The sequence below is a fragment of the Cervus elaphus genome, chromosome 7 (genome assembly GCF_910594005.1).
Source record: "Cervus elaphus chromosome 7, mCerEla1.1, whole genome shotgun sequence".
Lineage (NCBI taxonomy): Eukaryota > Metazoa > Chordata > Mammalia > Artiodactyla > Cervidae > Cervus > Cervus elaphus.
Genome location: NC_057821.1, coordinates 20284989 through 20305711, shown reverse-complemented (window position 1 = coordinate 20305711; position 20723 = coordinate 20284989). Strand labels below are relative to the sequence as shown.

The 20723-nt window shown below is 42.1% G+C and overlaps 1 protein-coding gene across 1 annotated transcript in view; it reads left to right on the top strand.

Moving 5' to 3' along the window:
* The first annotated feature begins 5567 nt into the window (after positions 1–5567).
* The window catches only part of CLIC5 (chloride intracellular channel 5), a 163452-nt gene continuing 148296 nt past the window's right edge, over positions 5568–20723 (top strand). Inside the window, exon 1 of the mRNA XM_043907643.1 lies at positions 5568–6333. Within this exon, the coding sequence (XP_043763578.1) occupies positions 5716–6333 (618 nt within the window). The 5' untranslated portion in view covers positions 5568–5715. The remainder of the gene's footprint in view (positions 6334–20723) is intronic.

Below are 20723 nucleotides of genomic sequence, written 5' to 3'. Positions count from 1 at the left end.
ATTCTCTTTAAAAAATGACATCATTTCTCCGTGTTCAATTTCTTTATCAAATTTATTTAAACAACCTTGTCGTCCCTTCCATTCAAGTTAAATTCAAGTTTGAGCAAAGAGCATTCTATCGCTCACCTTCCTAATATTTAATATTATCCTTCTTTCTATTTTGTCATTTCCTCTAAGTAATAAAACATCATATATAAATGACTTTTACTCAGGCTTGTAGGACCTTTAGGTTTTCTCCCAGAGCGTATAATCTAAAGTAGCACTGAGGTAGACCAACTAATGTAAGGACAAGTCAAGACATGGAAGACTTCACAATTTGAGAAGTAAGAAAGTTTGGTGAAATTTTAAGAGATACCTATGGCGGGCTATGATGGCAGAATCAAAATTGTGAGGAATGAAATTCAGAACTTTGAAACAATGAGATGAAGGTTACAAAAATAAAGCTATTCAGTGACCGGTTGGGAATGGTGTTAGATGGAACTCCAAGGACGCGAGATTGCCAGGGGAGTGGGGGCACGTTCACAGTTAGCACAACCATCCCAAGTTCTCAGATGCCTTCTACCCACTCCCCGTGCCCACACTGAAATGTGGTTGTTGCATTGTGACGTGTCAGTAGACCACATTGCTCCAACAAGCCACACCAGCTACGGGAAGTGGTTTTCTCTGAGCACATGTCTCTGTCTTAAAGCCAGTTGGAGTGTAAATCATTCTGGAATTGAATGACTTTCTGTGTTATGTGTCTGCTCATCCTCCATATCATCCTCTGAACATAAAACTCAGATTTCTGATCTTGGCATTCAAGGTTATCCACAGTCAACCTCAGTATTGCCAACTTCTCTTATTTTTTCCCCCAGAATCCGCATACACCAGCCAGTCTGGTTTATCTCCATCACTGTGAATTCTTGATTTGGCATCACATTTCATACCTTAATCACCCTTCTCCACTTCATTGTCTGGGTCTCTTCTACCATCTAAGATACTCACTTTCCCTTTTCCTTAACGCTCAACCCAGGGGACCTTGCCCTCTTCTGAAACCCTGCAGCCATGAGGTCACTCCCACTTATCTCAAAACAAATTTTAGTAGATTAAAATCATAACAACGGTTTTGTCTGACTACAGTGAAATTAAGCTAAAAATCAATAGCAAAAATATACCTAGAAAATCTTCAACTGTTCTAAAATAGATTGATATATTTATAAGTAACTCATGGATAAAGGAAAACAATCTATACAGAAGATGGGAAGTATTTTGAACTGGATGACAAGGAAACTAAATCATATCAAAACTTGCAAGATGTAGATAAAGCTGTCCTTAGAGGAAAATTTTTTTTAATGCATATATTAGAAAAGAAGAAAAGTTAAATGACAGTGGTATGTGTCCATCACAATTATCTTTTTTTTTTTTTTCTTTTTTTTTTCACAATTATCTTAGAATATAAAACAAACAGCAACAAAAAAGTAAAACCAAAAAGGGGATAAGAAAGGAAATAATAAAGATAGGAGCGGAAATTAATGAAATTACAAAGAAACAATAGAGATTATTAATAAAGTCAAACATTTTTTAAAAAGAAATAGAATTGAAAAATTCCTAATAAGACTGATCAGGATAAGAAAATGCACAAATCACTGATTTGGGTTTTTAAATTAGGGGTATTGTGTCAGATCCTAGAGACATCGTATAATCATAATGTGAGGATATTACCTTAACTGATTCTCTGTGTAGACTTTGCTGCTGTGAAGAGATCATGCTTATTATCTTGAGCAGATATTCAGGTCGATGGGGCAGTTATGCTTTGGGGGGTAAATTAATAAATTGGCCTTTATGTTGATAAACTGATATTTGTTCTGTTTTGTTTTTCAGTTTGGTTAAGGTGACTCAGTTCTACAGTGTTTGAAAAGCCCTGTATAAACTTACCAAATTGAGTCTTTGTACTTGCAACGCAGACGACTAGACGCTGGCCCCACAGTTGACTAGACGCTGGCCCCCCAGTTATCTAAGACAATGAATGGGCAGGGCTGCTGTAGTCCCAGTTGGATCCTTTTTGTGGAATAGCTAATTTGTATATTTCCTCAGTTGTGTGTGCACATCCGATCATGCCTTATGTATATTTATATCCTATATCTGGTGGAATGAGTAGCATTTTGCCCCGTGGAGGCACCATACGTGTAAAAGCATAGGGGCAGGAAATGGGACCGTGTATTCAGGGAAGAGCCACTTTTCTGCTGCAGAACAGGACTTTCAGGGAGGTTGCTGAGGGAGACGCTGGCTGGACAGATGGACTTGGTTCCATTTGTGAAAAATCTTGAAACAGACATCCTCCTGTATGTGTTTTCATCGAAGATTTCCAAACATGGGTGTGATATAAGCAAACTTGTGTTTCAGAAAGCACACAGGTTCTTTCTTAGAACTTCTCGAGAAAATGAATGTATGTCTCGTTTCTTTCCCTAGGTTATATGTCACAGTCAGACGGGGCGCTCAGAATACTTCCTAATTGATTAATTGGCTGAGGGACTCTTCCTTTTATAAGCAAACAAGCCAACTTGTTGTATACAAAGTGCTATGGGAGACCCAGCTTCTTTCTGCAGGAGTTTATAGTATAGTGATGAGATAACACAGGAAGAAAATGGGCCAGGAGTAAAATGGCTTGAATTCTAGATTCATCTCCATTTTAGTTGTTTATAAAATAAATATTTAATAAGCACCTATTATGTGTCAGATGTCTGTTAGACTTTAGGTATGCATTGATGAGAAAAATAGTCATGGGCTTTGCGTGTCCAGTGGAGGACAAAGATACCAAACAATCACAAAAATGGATTCAACAAATAATGTATTGAATAATATGTGCCAGGCACTATTCTAGGTGCTTGAAACCATAATGAAAAAGCAGACAGAGATCTGTGCCCATATAGGACTTATACTCCAGTGGTAGAAGACAGAAAACAAAGTCAAGACATATAATAAATAAGTAATGTATATATCTTATTAGAAGGTGATACATACTATGGAAAAAATAAATAGAAAGCCAGGTAAAGGCTTTTAGTAATGGGGAGAGGGCAGAGATAGAAGTTGGGATAGGTCATCATTTTACATAAGTCAGTTGGAGTGGCCTTATTGAGAAAGGGATGTATGAGCAGGAACTTAGAAGAGTTTGGAGAGTTGATTATGCAGATATCCAAGGGGAATGTATTCCAGGTAGGGGGAACAGCCAGTGTAAGGATCCAGAGTGTTCCAGGCACAGCAACAAGGCCATATCCTCTGCAGCAGCATAAGCCAGGGGGAGAAAAGTGGGCATAGGAAAGCTGGTATAGATTTTCCTGGGCTTTGTCGGTCACGGGTCACTACAGGGATTCCCAGGTGACTTAGTGGTAAAGAACCCACCTGCCAATGCAGGAGGCACAGGAGACTTGGGTTTGATCCCTGGGTCTGGAAGATCTCCTGGAGGGGGAAATGGCAACCCCTTCCAGTATTCTTGCCTGGAGAATCTCATGGACAGAGGAGTCTGGCGGGCTATAGTCCATGGAGTCACAAAGAGCCAAACACGACTGAGCACGCACGAATGCATGTGTGTCACTGTAGGACTTTGAGGAGCCATTATATGAGTTTGAGCAGAGAGAGAGATGATCTGATTTATGCTTTAACAGGATGACCAGTTCCGTATTGCAACCTATAACTAAATCATGATAGGCATGTCCTGAGATAGGCTAACAAGGGGGCTGAATGTATAAAATATCTGTGTGATCTTGGGCCCTAAGTTTAACCGGCCGCCTTGGACACACCAAGTCATCTTGGTAGGGACCTGGTAGCATGCGGAGTACATAAGCTCAGATTGTAGGATATTATTATTTGGAAATGATGCAGGATGGCACATATTTTTGATGGAGGATGGCACAAAGGGTCACCCTAGAACCCTGGAATGGTTCTAGCAGTGGAAGCACATAATTCTCAAAAGAAGCGATACTACATCCGGAAGAGTGAAAACTAGTTCTTCAGCGAAAAAAAATTACTTTTTTTTTTGGATGTATAAAGCACAGATGTATATACAGTATGTTAACAGATATGTAGTATATCGGCAGTATTTTAATTACATGGGAGAAATATCTAAAAAGAATCTTTTAGGGATGGGGTGAGTTGGGAGGTTTTATGATCAGGAGAAAAAGTTGGAAAACACTGACTTAGGAAGGGAGTGAGTGACAGGAAGATCACTGAGCTGGAGGTTAAGAAATCACAATTGAAATCAGCTTAGTATTAACTCACTGTGAGAACTTGGACCATTTGCTTCCCTTTTCTAGGTTCCGGGCTGCCTTCAAATGTAAAATCATTTAGAATGAATGACCGTTTAGGTTTTCTCCCATGCTGAGATTGTGACAAGGGTTTAAACTGGGGCTCCACTGAGTTATAAACACCGGACTATGGGAACTATGGTAATCGGTCAGGCATTCGGACCTATCAGACTTCACTTTTCAATAAAATAAAGGGGTAGCATCGATAGACTTTAAAGTCTGTCTCTGGCATCTTTCCTTTGATCTGTTCTTTAAGCTATCCACAAAGCTAGATTTCTAGAAATCATGCTCTAGTTCACTTTAGAAGATTCTTGAATGCAGCACTGGAGGCAAGGGTACAATGAAGTTTTGTCAGTAAGCTGTTCATCAGGTGCTTTGAAACCTGTCAACCAGGCAGGTTACTTCTCAGTTTTCACGTGATTTCTAGACATTAAAAGTCCCTTTACAACCCACCTGGGTTATTATTTGAAAGAGAACGATGTACATGGTGTGCTGAAGGGAAGCAGGAATTAGCAGATTAGAGTACCAGGTTAAAAAACAAAGAGCCTGTGTATTTGTGGCGTCTGTAGATGACATCAGCTAGACAGCTTGTGCATAAAGTTTTTTGCTTTAGAAGTCCTTTGAGGACAGAGTGTGTCTTCTAACTCAAGCGTTTAGTGCTCAATTAGTATCCTGCACCTAAAAGGGTTATTGTGAAGGTGTGTTGACTGTGATGATCACATGCAAGTTGAAGAGAGAAAAATAAAACCCAAGCCATAAATCTTTTGAGTGCCTTAGCTTGGGTGATCTGTACTGATGTGACCATAGAACAGAGCACTTATCTTGTTTTCCTTCTGCCATTGAATCACCTCATGGTGTTTCCAGATAAGAAACATAAATGGCATCCATCACCTAACTGGAACATATACAGCTCATTTATCACAGGGCATCAATGCTCAAACAGTTGTTTTGAGTAACAAATTCAGCTCTTCTCGGATGAGTTATGATTGCACAGAATTGTTTTCCACTGAACAGCAGGGACTTCTTGAATGTTGTCAGCATTTGGAGGTAGTTGGAAGAAGGAGCTCTACTTAATGACAAATGGCTAACGATTCAGAATTTCAATGTGTACTGGGAAGATAATTCAACCTCTAGTTGATCCAAAGAATCTTGGAGTTGCTGGCAATGAGAAAAACCACAGAGTCTGCTTGAAAATATCAGGCGTGAAGGAGTTAACTGACTGTGTAAGCTTTATCTTATGTCCAATGGACTTGTGGTTTGCCGACTAAAGTCTCCAGTAAATGATTGTTAGAGACCTGTCATTGATAGCTGTGGCTGGTTGCTGTGTTTCAAAAGCCTGTTGATTCCTCTGCTAGAGGTGCAGTATCCTCTAGCCCTTTCCTCATCTCAGACCTACTTGGGTCTGCTTGCGAAAGGATCTATCAGATCAATAAACATGAATGACAAAAACTACAGCACCATCATCTACAACAGAGTCCAAACAGAGAGGGTGTACGAGAATTCAGACCCAGAAGAAAACGGAGGTCCCCTCTACGATGAAGTCCATGAAGATGTGAGGAGGGGAGACAACTTATATGTCAATGAGCTGGAAAACCACAAATATGACTCTGTGGCCGTGTACACTGTTGGGCATCAGGGGAGAACCTCGGCCTCTTTACAGCCAGAAACAGGAGAATACGTCCTGCCTGATGAAACATGTTCTAAGGCTCAGGACCCCCACCCAGGGGAACCCACGGAGGATAAGGACATCTCCTTGGAAGAATTGTTCTCACCAACCAAGGACCAGGAGTCTGACCCAGAGGAGCCCCAGGGGTCTGACCCAGAGGAGCCCCAGGGGTCCGACCCAGAGGAGCCCCAGGGGTCCGATCCAGAGGAACCCCAGGAGAATGGAAGTGAGATGGAGGCAGACCTGCCTTCTCCTTCGAGCTTCACCATCCAGAATAGCAGAGCCTTCTCCACCCATGAGACCTCCCCTACCAGCTATTCTGCTGATGATGTTTCAGAAGGAAATGAATCGGCTTCCGCAAGCCCCGAGATTAACCTCTTTGTGAAGGTAAGGAATGCCCTGAAACAGGCACACCTGCTCCTGCAGATGGCATAACTGGTGCTTTATTTTGCTCTGAGTGACCAGGGAAAGATGCGTGGTGTTATGTTCCTTGGATGTCAGTATCTATTAAAGAGTAGGGCTGATGAAATGAGTCATTCCACGGTTCACCCAGAACGGCTCAAAATTACAAGAATTGGAAAGTACATTTAAAGTGTGTGTTTTATGATTGCTTCTCTGTACCATGGGCAAAGCCTTTTTTCAGAGTTCCCTTTTGAGGGTACTTGCCTCGTGGTACAGGGGTTGGGACTCCACCCTTCCACCGCAGGGTGCATGGATTGATCCCTGGTTGGGGAACTAATACCCTACATGCCATGGGGCTTGGCCAAAAAATAAATGAAAGTTTTAAAAATGGATGCTAAAAAAAATCCATGATGAGCAGAAAATCAAAATTAAAAAAAAAAGTTCGCTTGTGAGTGAGCAGAAATTGTTGCTCAAATCCTTTCCTTTGTGACTGACGTCAAGTGCCGTTTTTCTGTCTGGTTAAATTTCCTCCATCAACGTGATTTTGTAAAACAAAACTACAGTTTGTGAAAGTCAAGACTACAGTCAGGTACCAGTGTTTCCTCCTGAGCGTTTCTAAGTTCACAGATAGTACTTCATATATAGTCAATAAATGTTACCTCTGTTACTCAGCTTGCCCTTTCGACACCAATATAACTAAAATATCTGATGAGATAAAACGATTTCACTAGTAGTAAGACACTTAGCGTCGGTGTTAATGTTTAACCCGTGGGATATTTAAACAAAGAACTTTGATGATCTTTGTATTAGATTGATAGCCTAATAAAGATTATGATTATGAATATTATCAAGACATAAAAAGCATTTCAGGGCTAAACAGATCATCTTTATAGATCAAGATGATTTTTTTTCCCAACATCCCCCCACCCAAATTCATATTGACACAGTTCTTTAATGTGAAGACAGCATATTTGTAATCCTTCTACTTCTGGCTAACAAAAATAATTACTCTACAAATCTATGAAAACCCCAGTTTATACTCATTTCTCCCCTTTCTGGTTTCCAATTAACTCCTTTAGTGAAATGCACTAACTGTATGTATTGCTAATTTAATATGTAATTATTTCCTACTCTGTATTTTTTCCTAGTTGTTTTTGGTGTATAAATCATGTCTCTTTTGTTCAAGCACAAGGTCCTTTTTTAAAATCACCAAGCAGAGTGTATGGTTTGTATTTAGGTACCTGGCAAACCTTGCCTGGGATTGTGTTGAGCATTTGGGAGGGAGATGGGTCTGTAGACAGAGCCCTTTCTCTCAAGAAATAACAATGTGGTATAAGAGACAGACTGGCAAGTTGTGTATTTTGGTGAAATAGAGGAGTGAGCAAGCAGAGTGCTGTGGGTATCCTGGGAGTGCCCGAGGGTGCACGAAGGAGTCAAGAGAGTCTCCACGGAGGAGGCAAAGTTCAAACAGAGGCATTCAAGCCGCCTTCCAGCCTTTATATCCACTTACCACCGTGTTAGTTTAAAAAAAAAGAAGCAATCTTTCAAAAGTGAGGACTGGGTATATTTTCCTCAAGACAGAGGCATCCATGTAACTTCCTGCAACCATCAACATCCTGAATCATTATTGTCCTGATCGTTGAAGATGAACTATCATTGTCATGATCTCCATCATTCCCGGCATATCAGACCATTATTTTTATATTTGGCAAAGTGTTGATTTCATCAGAAATTAGCCTGCCACCACCATTGAACCAAACAGAAATAGGAGGGAGCAGAAGTATTGGCATCTCTGACTGGTGCCAGCCACAGGAAAAACTATTTGATAGTAACACATGGTTTCTAAGTTCTTAAGATCCGTAGTTCCCTAAAGCAAATATTGAATCTAATTAACTCTAAGTTTGCTAAGGGGTCATACAATATAAAATCAAACTCAGCTCCTATGTGTGAACTCCTTTTAAGAGATGATACTCAGCATCATTCAGTGAGAAGGACAGGCTTAATCCCAGCTTCTCAACCCCCACCCCACCCCCACTGCAGTTCTTTATTCCATGCGGAGTGGAAATGCATGACATGAAGACAGGTGACTGGTCTTGCCCGGGAGTGGAGGGCATGAGGGTGACCAGCTCAAGCTCCATGCTCCTCCCAGCTCCAAGGAGTGGGTGCTGGAACCTCTGCATTGAACGGGGATCACCATCTTCCTAGCAGGCTTGCTGCTGGGGGTTGTTCTCCTCCTGGGCTGCTTTGGGGTGGGTCACTTGGGCTGCTGATGTTCCATTAATGTTCCAGCTACTGTGAACCCAAAAGGCTCTTCACCCTCTTTTGATTCCCTGTATTGAATTCTTCTTGGACTTCCCAGGTGGCTCAGTCATGAAGAATATGCCTGCCAATGCAGGAGACATGGGTTCCATCCCTGTGTCAGGAAGATACGTTGGAGAAGGAAATAGCAACCCACTGCAGTATTCTTGCCTAGGAAATCCCATGGACAAAGTCTGAGCCTGGTGGGCTACAGTCCATGGGGTCGCAAAGAGTCACTGAGCAACTGAACACCTTGGGCTGCAACTATACCTGTTCTCCTTTGTGTGTGTTTCTACCTGTCTGGACAGATCAGAGAAGATGGAATGCAAGTTAATAACTTTGTATTCAACCAACCTCGTATTGAGGCTCAGCCACTTCCGGGTGTTGATCAATTAATTAAAATACATCATTTATTTATTCATTCAACAGATAGTTATTGGGCCAGGTTCTGGGTGTACAACAGGGAAGAAAACAAAGTCCAGGCTCCCCTGCACTTTGCATCATAGCAGGAGAGAGAGCAGATGGACACATAAAGAAGTAAATATAAAATATGCCCAGTGGACAGTGCCATAGAGAAACATAAAACAAAATAACGGGTATGTTAATTTCCTGCAGCTGCCCTAACAAATTACTTAGGAACACAGTGGCTCCAAACCACACGAATTTATTCTCCAGCATTCTGGAGATCAGAATCGGGAGTCAGTCTTGGGGGCTGAAACAAGGAGTCATCAGAGCTGGGTTCCTTTTGGAGATTCCAGGGAGAGTGTGTTCCCATCGCCCTCCCCCCCAACCCCCATCCCCCCTTGCTCCTAGAAAGGGCTTCCCTGGTGGCTCAGTGGTAAAGAATCCTCCCGCGATGCAGGAGATGCAGAAGATGTGGGTTTGACCCCTGGGTCCGGAAGATCCCCTGGAGGAGGAAATGGCAATCCACCCCAGCATTCTTGCCTGGAAAGTCCCAAGGACAGAAGAGCCAGGTGGACTACAGTCCACGGGGTCACGAAGAGTCCAACAGGACCGAGTACCTGAGCGCAGCACAGTACTCTTTAGGGGCAGTGTTCAAGTTTCACTCGTGGCCCACGTCACATCTCCCTTTCTCCCCAGCTTTCAGCTTCACCTTTATTTTTTTTTTCCTGGCCATGCTATGCAGCATGCAGGTTCTTAGTTCCCTGACCAGAGATGGAACCTGCGCTCCTTGCAGTGGAAGCATGGAGTCTTAACCACTGGACTACCACAGAAGTCCCCAGCTTCCCCTTGCCTTCCAGTCGGACTTCTCTGGTCCCTCTTATAAGGAAAATTGTTAGTTTGGGCCCGCAGGATAATCTCTTCATATGAAGATCCTTTAATTAATCACTTTCGCTAAGTCCCTTTTGCTACAGAAGTTTCTGGGAATTAGAACATGGGCGTGTTTGGGAGCTGTTGTTCAGCTTCCCACAGTGGGACGAGAATGATGCCGAGTAGGGAAGGGAGGAGGCAGTGTGGCCAGGGTGAAGTGACCGAGGGAGGAAAAGGGAGATGGGAGTGGGCACTGGTCACCTCGGGGCCTGATGAGCCATAGAGAGAACTTTCACTTTTACTCTGAGTGGTAAGTGTTGGCGGAGGGGGGTTGTCATCAAAGGGTTCTGCAAGGAACATTCTGACTGCCTCTTATTGGTAGACTAGAGCAGAGAAAGCGCAGAGGCAGGGAGGACAGGCTGGGGGCGGACGGAAAACTAGGCAAGGAAAGATGGTGGATTGGACACTGGTGACATCAGGGCAGGGTTGAGGTGGTTGGGAAGAGAGAGCCCAGAGGTTTTTTTTTGCTGGTGGGTCTGTTGTGCAGCATGAAGAAGGGAAGGCGCCAAGGCTGACCCTAGGGGGTTAGACCAGAGCCACTGGGTGAACGGAGATGTTATTTCCATTTCACCTGTGAACTCCTTCTCCAGGAACAGGTGATCCAGAAAATGTGGATCATGCAGTCTTTCATATATTCCTCCCTCACTTCCTCCTTCCCTTTCTCCCTCTCTCCCTCCCGCCTTCCTTCCTACATTTACAACACACTGCATGCCGGACACTGGATATGAGATGAAAGCGGCACATCCCAAGTGCAACTGTCTGTTCTCTGGGGAAGACAGAGAAATACAATTCTTTTTTTTTTTCCTGGTCTGGACAACTCAGCATGTGGGACTTTAGTCCCTTGAACAGGGACAGAACTCATGCCCCCTACAGAGTAAGCCTGGAGTCTTAAAACAATGGACCATCAAGGAAGTCCAGAGAAACACAGTTCTTGAAAATAAGAGGAAACAAATAATTTCTTTGTAGTCACTGACTGAGATCCAGTGAAAGAAAGGTCTCTAGTGAGAGCTGCAATCTATGTCATAGGCAATCAAGAGAGACTGTCAGTTCAGAATTTGCTGATAGGATTATAAGAATTGTCTGATGCTTTCTGCTAAAATTAAAAGACCTCGAAGACATTGTTATAACTGTGTGTGTGTGTGTGTGTGTGTGTGTGTAACAGAAAGAAATAGAGAGACAAGAGGGACAGAGACTGGGGGAGGAAGGAAATAGAGATATAGATGGAGATAAGAGATAGACAGGAAGATGGAGAAGGGAAGAGAGATTAAAAAATTCTGGTATTTAATGCAAAGGGGAAAAAAGTATTCTGATTATGACAGTTGCAAAGAAAAAGGATACTAATGAACACCTTTTGTCCTGCACATTATCGATGTCATTGATTACGGAAGGCAGTGTATATATATATGTTGTAGAGTAGGTTTTGAAGTCAGGTTGTGTGGTTTGAACCCTGGCTTAGCAAATTAATTTCTGTTACGTTGTTTATCAGTTTTCTGTTTGGTAAAATTGGTGTCATAATGTTGTGTTCCTAATAGAGTAGTTATGAAGATTGAATAAGGGAATCCATGTAAATCACTTAGAACACTATCTGACATATGGTAAATGCTCTATATTTCAGTTCAGTTCAGTTCATTTCAGTCGCTCAGTTGTGTCCGACTCTTTGCGACCCCATGAACCATAGCACGCCAGGCCTCCCTGTCCGTCACCAACTCCCGGAGTCCACCCAAACCCATGTCCACTGAGTGGGTGATGCCATCCAACCATCTCATCCTCTGTCGTACCCTTCTCCTCCTGCCCTCAGTCTTTTCCAGCATCAGGGTCTTTTCAAATGAGTCAGCTTTTTGCATCAGGTGCCCGAAGTATTGGAATTTCAGCTTCAACATCAGTCCTTCCAGTGAACACCCAGGACTGATTTCCTTTAGGATGGACTGGTTGTCTGAGTTATTATCATTTATTGTGATGAATTTGAGCCATCATAAAATAATAACTTTTATTTTAGGCACAAAGCCTTATAGTTAGTAGACATCGTAAACATTCTGTTTGCTGATCTTAAGGTGACAGTGTAATATTGTGGAAAGAGCAATGGTCAGGAAATTCTAACACTTTTTGGTCAATGATTCACTATGAAGCATTCCTGCGCCCCAGTTTCCTCACCTCTGAAATGCAGGCCCTTCCAGCTCTTACAGTCTTTGACCAGGGCATGTGGCTCCAGCTCTGTATCAGCGTCATGTGTCTGGCACATGTGTTATCCTCTCAAGGAGACTGTTTGACAATGATGAGGATCTCCCGATTTGGGTGTGACTGGGAGGGCCAGCAAGAAATCCACATGCCTTTTCACTCAGCTCACGCGAAGTCTGTTCCTTGGAAAGCGCGTCCTCAGGGTCTGTCTCTGACGAAACTCTCACAGGGCCCCCACGCACAAGTGTTGTGCCTCTTGTGCCTGGAGCAAAGTTGGGGAGCACCATTCACAGAAAATGTAAATGGTGCCCTTCTGGAGTCAGCCAACATACAGGCCCTAGCAACTGTTTCTTAAACTCATAGGCTGGTATCCAAAATAGAGTATTCAACCTAGTCCACAGGCTGTTAGAATGCTGTAATTAGGATGAAAAGTATTAAGCAGTATTTCTATTTGAGGTAAACCTAGTTTTCTTCAATGTTATTTTATGTATTTCATCACATGCACAATGTATTCTTGTAGTAGTACTTTACTATAATTTGTAAATGAATAAATGCATGTACATTGTGAATATATGGTTAAGTTCTGCATTGATAGATATGCTCAGTTTTTACAATCTTTTTGACTCACAGGGTTTCCATTCTTTTCTGTCACCGTCTGGGGTTTGAGACTCTTTCCTTGGCCAAGATCGGGGAGAATAGTTCCCCTCACCTCCCGGTTCCTTCCTGGCGGTTTTCATAAGCAACACACTGAATCCATTTGCTTTGGAGGCAAACAAAAATTCCCCATCAGAGTCGAGGAATTAAGAAATCCCACTGAGGAAATGAGGGACAGGCAGCTGGATTTGCTTATGGAGATGTGACTCAGGTGAGGCGCCATGGGGATGTGACAGGCCGTGGGCTCAGCAGACACAGGGCACTGTGGATACACACGTGTGTGCAAGGAGGTCTGTGAGGCTGGAGTGGAGGGAAGATGCCCATCGAGGCAGCACAGATGCTGAGGTTGAAGAACCAGGAGCACACTCTTTTCGTTTTTTAATTATATCTTTTATTCTCCTTCTGTCTTTTTGTTGTTGTTTGTTTGTTTCATTGGAGTGTAGTTGACTTACAATGTTGTGTTAGTTTCAAGTATACATCAAGATGATTCATATAGATCTGTTTTTTTCCCAGATTCTTTTCCCTTATAAACTATTACAAAATATTATGCATGGTCTTACATGGCATGCTGAGCAGCTTGGATTTTATCCTGAAGGCAACTGAGAGTAGCATGATATTGGAGGAGAATATCATGAGCAAAGCAATGTTTAGGGTGATGGATAAGCAAATTAAAAAGCATTTCCACTTAACCATGTAGGACAGGACCAAACAAACATCTACTTAAGTTTCATTTCGAAGATTAGGTGAAACTTTCAAATGTAAATATATTGTGTATAATGACTGTCTGCTTTTTTAGTTATTTATTCATTCAGCTGAGCGTCTGGATATATATCCAAATATTTATATCCTTGATTTCAACCAGATGAATTTCTGAGAAAAGCGACCGAGCATGTTGCTGATTTATGTATTATCTAAATGTGTGTCTTGGTACTTTATGTTTTGTTGGGGGAAAGTATAATGTGGATTCAGCACAAAGTTTTGATTGATGTTATTTTAGTATAGTTTGGACCTTTTTTCTCCAAAGGGACTGAAAAGTTAATGGCAGTCCCTGCATCCATACCTCATCCCACAACCTTGTGAGCTGTGTCACCAATTGTATGAACTAAAACTTCTGAGTAACTGAGATTTCTGCTTCTTTACCACGCAGTCAGTTTCACTGCCTAAAGTGTTCTCTCCTCTCCATCTTGGCCACCACTGGCCACGATCATCTTGGCCACACTTATTCAACTGGTCACTCTGCCCCCAGACCCATCTTCCTCCTAAGAAGCCCCACACAGTCACCAGATTGGCATCTGACCACACCATTCCCTGTTTTTGGCTATGGAGTGGCTCCCCACTACCCCCAGGAAAAAGGCCGGCATGAGAGAATGTATCAAAAGGTCTTCGTGCCCCATCAGGCTTTTAGCCAAGACCTCATCACCCACTACTCTTCACTCGCACTTTGCCTTGAAACTTGTTGACTTGTTTTACCCTGCACCTGCGTGCTCAGTCACATCTGACTCTTTGCAACCCCATGGACTGTAGCCCTCCAGGCTCTTCTGTCCATGGGATTATCTCGGCCAGAATACTGGTGTGGGTTGCCATTTCTTCTCCATGGGAATCTTCCCCACCCAGGGATTGAACCCGAGTCTCCTGCATCTCCTGCATTGGCAGGTGGATTCCTTACCACTGAACCATCTGGAAGCCCTATTTTCCTGCACACTTCATGTCAGTTCATGACTCTGGAACCTCGCCCAAGCTTTTCTTGGCCCCTCGAGGCTGGATCTCACCTCAGTATATCAGTCTGCTAACGCTGCCATAACGAAGTACCATAGCCTGGTGGTACACAGATACATATGTTCTCACAATTCTGGAGGTCAGAAGTCTCCAGAATTCTCCAGGGTGCTGGAAGGCAAGAATCAAGGTGTGGCAGGGTTGGTTCCTACGGAGGTCTCTCTCCTTGACTCGGTGATGCTGTCTTCCTCTTGCATCTTCCTCTGTGTCTGTCTGTGTCCTAATTTCCTCTTTGTACAAGGACACAGTCATATTGGATTAGGGGTCTGCCATAATGATCCCATTAGGCTCATCCTAAGGATCACGTTTTGACTGGATTACTTCAGTAAAAGACTGTCTCCAATGTAGTCACATTCTGAGGCCCTGGGGATTAGGATTCAACATACGAATTTGGGGAGATGTAATTTAACCCAAAACAATGTGATAATTATCTTTTTACCTCTCTTTCTCACATGGAAACAGGACTTCAACTCAACTCATGTTGAATAGTTACAGGTTTTGGAGCCCAACTGACTCTTCTCCCCTTTTGAATACATTTACCATTTGCACAACACTTCCCCGGTGGTGCTAGTGGTAAAGAACCCACCTACCAATGCAAGAGATATAAGAGATGCTGGATGTCTTTGACACCTGGGTGGGGAAGATCCCCTGGAGGAGAGCAGGGCAACCCACTCCAGTATTCTTGCCTGGAGAATCCCGGGAGCAGAGATGCCTGGAAGGCAATGGTCTTTAGGGTCTCAAAGAGTCATACATGACTGAGTGACTTAGCACACACACATACGTGCACACACACACACACACCATTTGCATGGTTGAAAATTTGAAAGGTACAAAAAATTGCCCCTTCCCTACCTCTCTCCCGCAGGCATTCCATTTCCATTTTCTGAGGTGGTTTATTCTATTCTATTTATTCTATCTATTCTTCTATGCTTCCTGAAACATTTTAAACAATCCTGTCAAATAGATGTATGTTCATATATTTGAAATTATCTTTTTCCCCTTTTGTTTAATACAGATGGTATTATATTATGTATCCTAGTATGTACCTTCCTTTTTTGAGTGTCCATTTCGTTGGGACATAATTTACATACACTAAATTTTACAGGAATTGTAAGTGCACTCTTCAGTGAATTTTGAACAAATATATACAGTTGTATAACTGTCATCACAATCATGATAAGGAATATCTCCATAATCTAAGAAAATCCCCTCTTGACCCTTTGCTACGGGTCCCCTCCCAGCCGCGCCCTGAATCCTGGAAACCACACATCTTTCTATCATCATAGTTTTGCCTTTTCAAAAGTATTGTATACGTTGAATTAATCTCTGTAACCTTTTGTGTATGGTTTCTTTCACTTAGCATAATGTTTCTGAATTCATCCCTATCAGTACATACATCTTTAGGTGTTTCCTTTATGTTACTAAGTAATATTCCATTGTGTGACTGTACCACAATTTGTTCATTCATTCAGCAGTTGACGGACACTTGGATTCTTTCCCAGGTTTTGACTATTATTAATAAAATGGCTATAAGTGTTCACATATAAGCTTTTGTGTTCATTGTGTTTTCATTTCTCTTGGTCAAATACCTAAGGGTGGAATTATTGGGGCATATGGTCAGTGAATGTTTAACCTTATTTAAAAAATCTTTCAAGTTCCTTTCAAAGTGGCTGGAAGAATTTATAAAAGATTTCTAATTGCTTCTTTCCCAGTACTTGATATTGTCAATCTTTTAAGTTGTAGGTGTACTGGTAAATGTATAATGATCTTTCCTGGCAGCTTTGATTTACATTTTTTTTCTAATGACTAATGATGTTAAACATCTTTCATGTGGTTACTAGCTCTTGTTGCATCTTCTCTGATGAAGTATCTATTCAAATATTTTGCTTATTATTGTTATTTTAGCATTGTCATATCAATATTATTGAATTTTAAGAGTTTCTTATATAGTCAAGATACAATTTCTTTATCAGATAAATATTTTTCACACAGTTTAGAGAGACTTTTCCTTTTCATAAGTGTGTTTTGAAGACTGAAGTTTGTGATTATGATGAAGTCCTTGTATCGATTTCTTTCTTCTATGGTTTGTGCCTTTTCTGTTCTAAGAACTGTTTGTCTACTCCAAGGTCACAAAGATTTTCTCCTATATTTTCTTCTAGAAGTTTTTCAGTTTTAGGTTTTATATTTAACTCTAAGATCCATTTTGAGTTAATTTTCCATCAGGTTAAAAATATGGATTGCATCTATCTACCTATCTATCTATCTCTAACTCTATCACTATCACTCTCTCTGCACCTCCATCCTGTCTGTTAGATCTGTGAATTCTAGCTGCCTTGGCCTTCTTTCTGAAATATCAGACTCTGCTGTCTCCTCAACTCAGAGAGAATCAGTCTCTATTGGGGTCCTCTGTCTCCAGTGTCTGAAAACCATCACTTCACATAGTTTGTCTGCCTTACCTGTTGTTTAAAGAAAGTTTCTATTGGTAAGTGGAAATCTGTTTCCTTTTCATCCATCTTGGCCAAAATGAAGGTTGTCAAAATTGACTTTAAGATCCTCATTTCACTTGAGTTGCTTCTCCTTTCTTTCAAATATTGGTCCCTTGAAGTCAAGTCTGAATTGGAGTTTGGAATATAGTCATAAAGTTCAACTAGACTAAAGTCTAATGATAATGACCTTAAAGTGATATTATGGGAGTTAGCTATTGCAGATATGTTGGCCTTCAGTCAAAAGCTGCTTGCTGACCTTCCATCTTTCCATTTTCTTTTAAGACTATGTTGTCTTTATTTTGCACTTTAAGTTCTGAGTAATGAGGGGACAGGAAAATAGATGTCCCAGCTAATCATTCATCAACAAAAGCCAAAATACAATGCTATCTTTTCATCTTTTAACTTCTTACCATTCAAGCCTCTGGTGATTCCGTGAGTTCCCTTGAAAACCCGTAGGAAAAGAGGACTTCTCTACTCTTAAAAGGGAATGCTATTTTAAGCTGTCTTCCAATACCCAGGCCTGGAGAATCCAGGTTGATTTTGTGTGTAAATTATATTGTGTCCATAGGAAAATTCACTGACTGGCAGCTCTTCTACCAAATGACACTCCCTTAAAAATATGAGATGACTCCCTGTGAGTGGAACATGTTTTCAGCCCTGAAACCAAGTGTTCTGTGTAATCTTGTAGGGACAAAGATTAGAAACCTGGGCTCTAAGCCATGCCCCATGTTTATGCTTTATAAGCAGAGCTCTCTGCATCCTTTCATGAGCTATGGGTTTGTAAAAGTGCCAGCTCCTCATTATTGCCCAGCTTGGTGCACAACCGTAACATGGCAACAGCTAACATCAACAAGAGGATTCACTGTTTACAAAACCACTAATGTTTTGAGGTTTCAATGATAACAATTGCAGGGTAAATATGTAAGCTGGTAATGAATAACTGACATGAGGGCCTTTTGTTAATTGGTGTACTACTGCATGTTTTTTCCCATCTACAGAAGTATTTGTGTCCTGTTCTCTTATGGTGGCAAGAAAGGAAAGAATTTGGTGGATACTCTTTGTATTTACAATAGCAACCGTCTGTTAACTGTCTTGGTTCTTTTAGAACTGTGCTGTTCAAAACACTAGTCACTAGCTCCATGTGACATTTAAATTTAAACTAATTTAACTGAAAAAAAAATTCCTAAAAATTCAGTTCCTTAGTCATGCTATCCACATTTCAAGTGCCAATGAGACATATGTGGCTACTGGCCACTATATTGAAAAGTACACCTAGAGAATATTTCTAGCATCTCAGAAGGTTGTATAAGACAGTACTACTGTAGGGTGACCTGGGTTCAGATGCAGCATGAAGACTCGTCAGCTATGTGGTCACAGGCCCTGCCTTGGGTCTTTATCCCCTTGTTTAAAAATAAAAGGTTCAGTGATTGGGTTTAGTGAAACAGAAGAGTGGTCCTACCCACAAAAGAAAGAAATCGCCAGTGAAAATTATTCTCCTCGATAAATAGTATCTGTGCTATAAGTTCATATGAATCAATTGTTTTCAAATGGCAACTGACTAGGCAAAGCTCTATAGCTCATTGTAGAGCTTGTGAATCTCAGTAAAGCTGTCAGCATCCGCTGGCCACGCCCAGGCCCACTGAGGGTCTCTCTGTGGTGTTATCCATCAAAGCAGCAGTAACTTTGAGGACTGAAAATGTTGCCCCATTGGCCACTTGGACCAAGTAGCATTAAGTCTGGAAATTAGACACAGAGATCAAGGCGCTTCTCCTCAGTCAAAACAACTTGCCATGTTAAAGCAAGGGGGATTATCTGGGGTGGGGCAAGGGGGCTGCTTACTGAGAAGATATGAGGGTGAAGGTTGAGTGATTTTCTTTAAGTGTAGTGAGCTCTTGATCCATCATAAACAATGTGTAGCTGCAAGAATGAGTTCAGGCCAATTGCCTGGTCCTTCCTGTGCATCCCTTTAATCCATCTCCAAACACACAGGCTGATGAGTCTTTTATGAAGCCTGTACTCCACACTTGGTGTGCAGGTGTTGTGAGCAATCGAAAAGCAGTCTAAGCTGGGGACCTTCACTGGTGAGGCTCTGCCCTGATGGCTAGAAGGAAGTATTAACACCCACTGTAAAGTATTTAGAAACTAACATGAGAATTGAGAGAGAATCAGTTGCAAGAATACATGATACACATTATCAAATAAGCACCGAAGGCATTCAGAAATGGAAGAGGGCTGGACTTATCAGGGAGGGCTTTACCGAAGAGGCAGACTTGAAACTCTGAAGGAAATGTAGGCATGCAGGTGGGAGATGGGACCTGGAACCAAGGATGAGATGCTAGGCCTCAGCAATCACATCATCCTTCTCAATACTATGTCACTGAGAGGCCAGTTTGCTTAGTGGTTTCAGCAGAAAACCTGGAGCCAGACTGTGTGATTCTCATCCTGATCATGTCTCTTATTAGCTGTGTGGACTTAGGCAATTTATTTAACCTTTCACTGGATTATTATGAGGATGAAATAGGCTCCTATATGTAAAACTGAGGGTTTCTCAATATGAATGTGGGGAGTATACAAACATGAGGTCCATCACAGGCATGGAAATGGAAAATATCTTTATAGGGAACATTCAGTGATATAGTTTGATTGGAGCACAAGAGAAGCTGAAGGTAGAGGCACAGTAGAAGCAAAATTAAGCCTTGGGATTGTCCTGGAATACAGAAGGTCTGGAATGACACCTAGGACTTTTAGATAGCATTTCATCTGTAGCAGGGAGTATCTAGGGTTTTAAAACTAGGAACTTGCAAGGTCAGACTGTGCTTTGGGAAGATGATTTCAACAGCAGTAGGTTTTACAGGCAGCCTTGCCCTTATTATCCTGGAACAGAGAAGGAGGTAGAAACATTGGCAGATTACATACCTAGCTCAGAATCTCCCAACCAGACCTTATACCTGCCTTGTTTTACTGGCAAGAAAAGGACATGCAGTTTGGAACACAGGCCCTGCTGGGATGCCCTTATGAAAACTCAATGTGAGGGGCATCTTCTCTGGACCTGCCCCCAGCTGAGACTTTCCAAGTATCAATCAGTCCCAAAGCACAACAGTCCCTTTTATTTAGCAAAAGATTTTGAATGGGAACTATTACCACCCCATCGACCAAAATAACTTTGGCCCATTTCTTGCTGACTGCCGGGTACAGAGCACAGCTACCTGATCTTGTATTTCGTGAAGGAGGCATCCAGTTCTCAGAGGCTGTAAATCCTCACATCTTATTAGAGAGTTCTTCAGGCCAAGATTACAGAAGGCAATGCCTCTCCCCTGGGTAAAGTTTTCACCAGCCCCTCCTGAAGCAATAGGTCCCAGCAGCCTCTGCGGACAACTAAAAATAGCCCCAGTATAAAACCCCAGCTCTCAGGACCTCTGGGGAGACCATTTGCCAAGAGAAGCGATCCAGCCTGTGATAAAGCATTGCCTCGGTCTCCTAACACATCGTAGGACAGATGGGATGTCCCCCGAAGTCACAAATGCCTGGTCTCAACAATTGCAGTGGTTCTTCTGGGTGGGATCAAAGCCTGCTTTCTAATTATGATGGACAGGGCTCGGGGATTACCGAGGGGAACTGCTCAGTTGTAGGTGAGAACAGTGAGGACTGCCTTTCTCA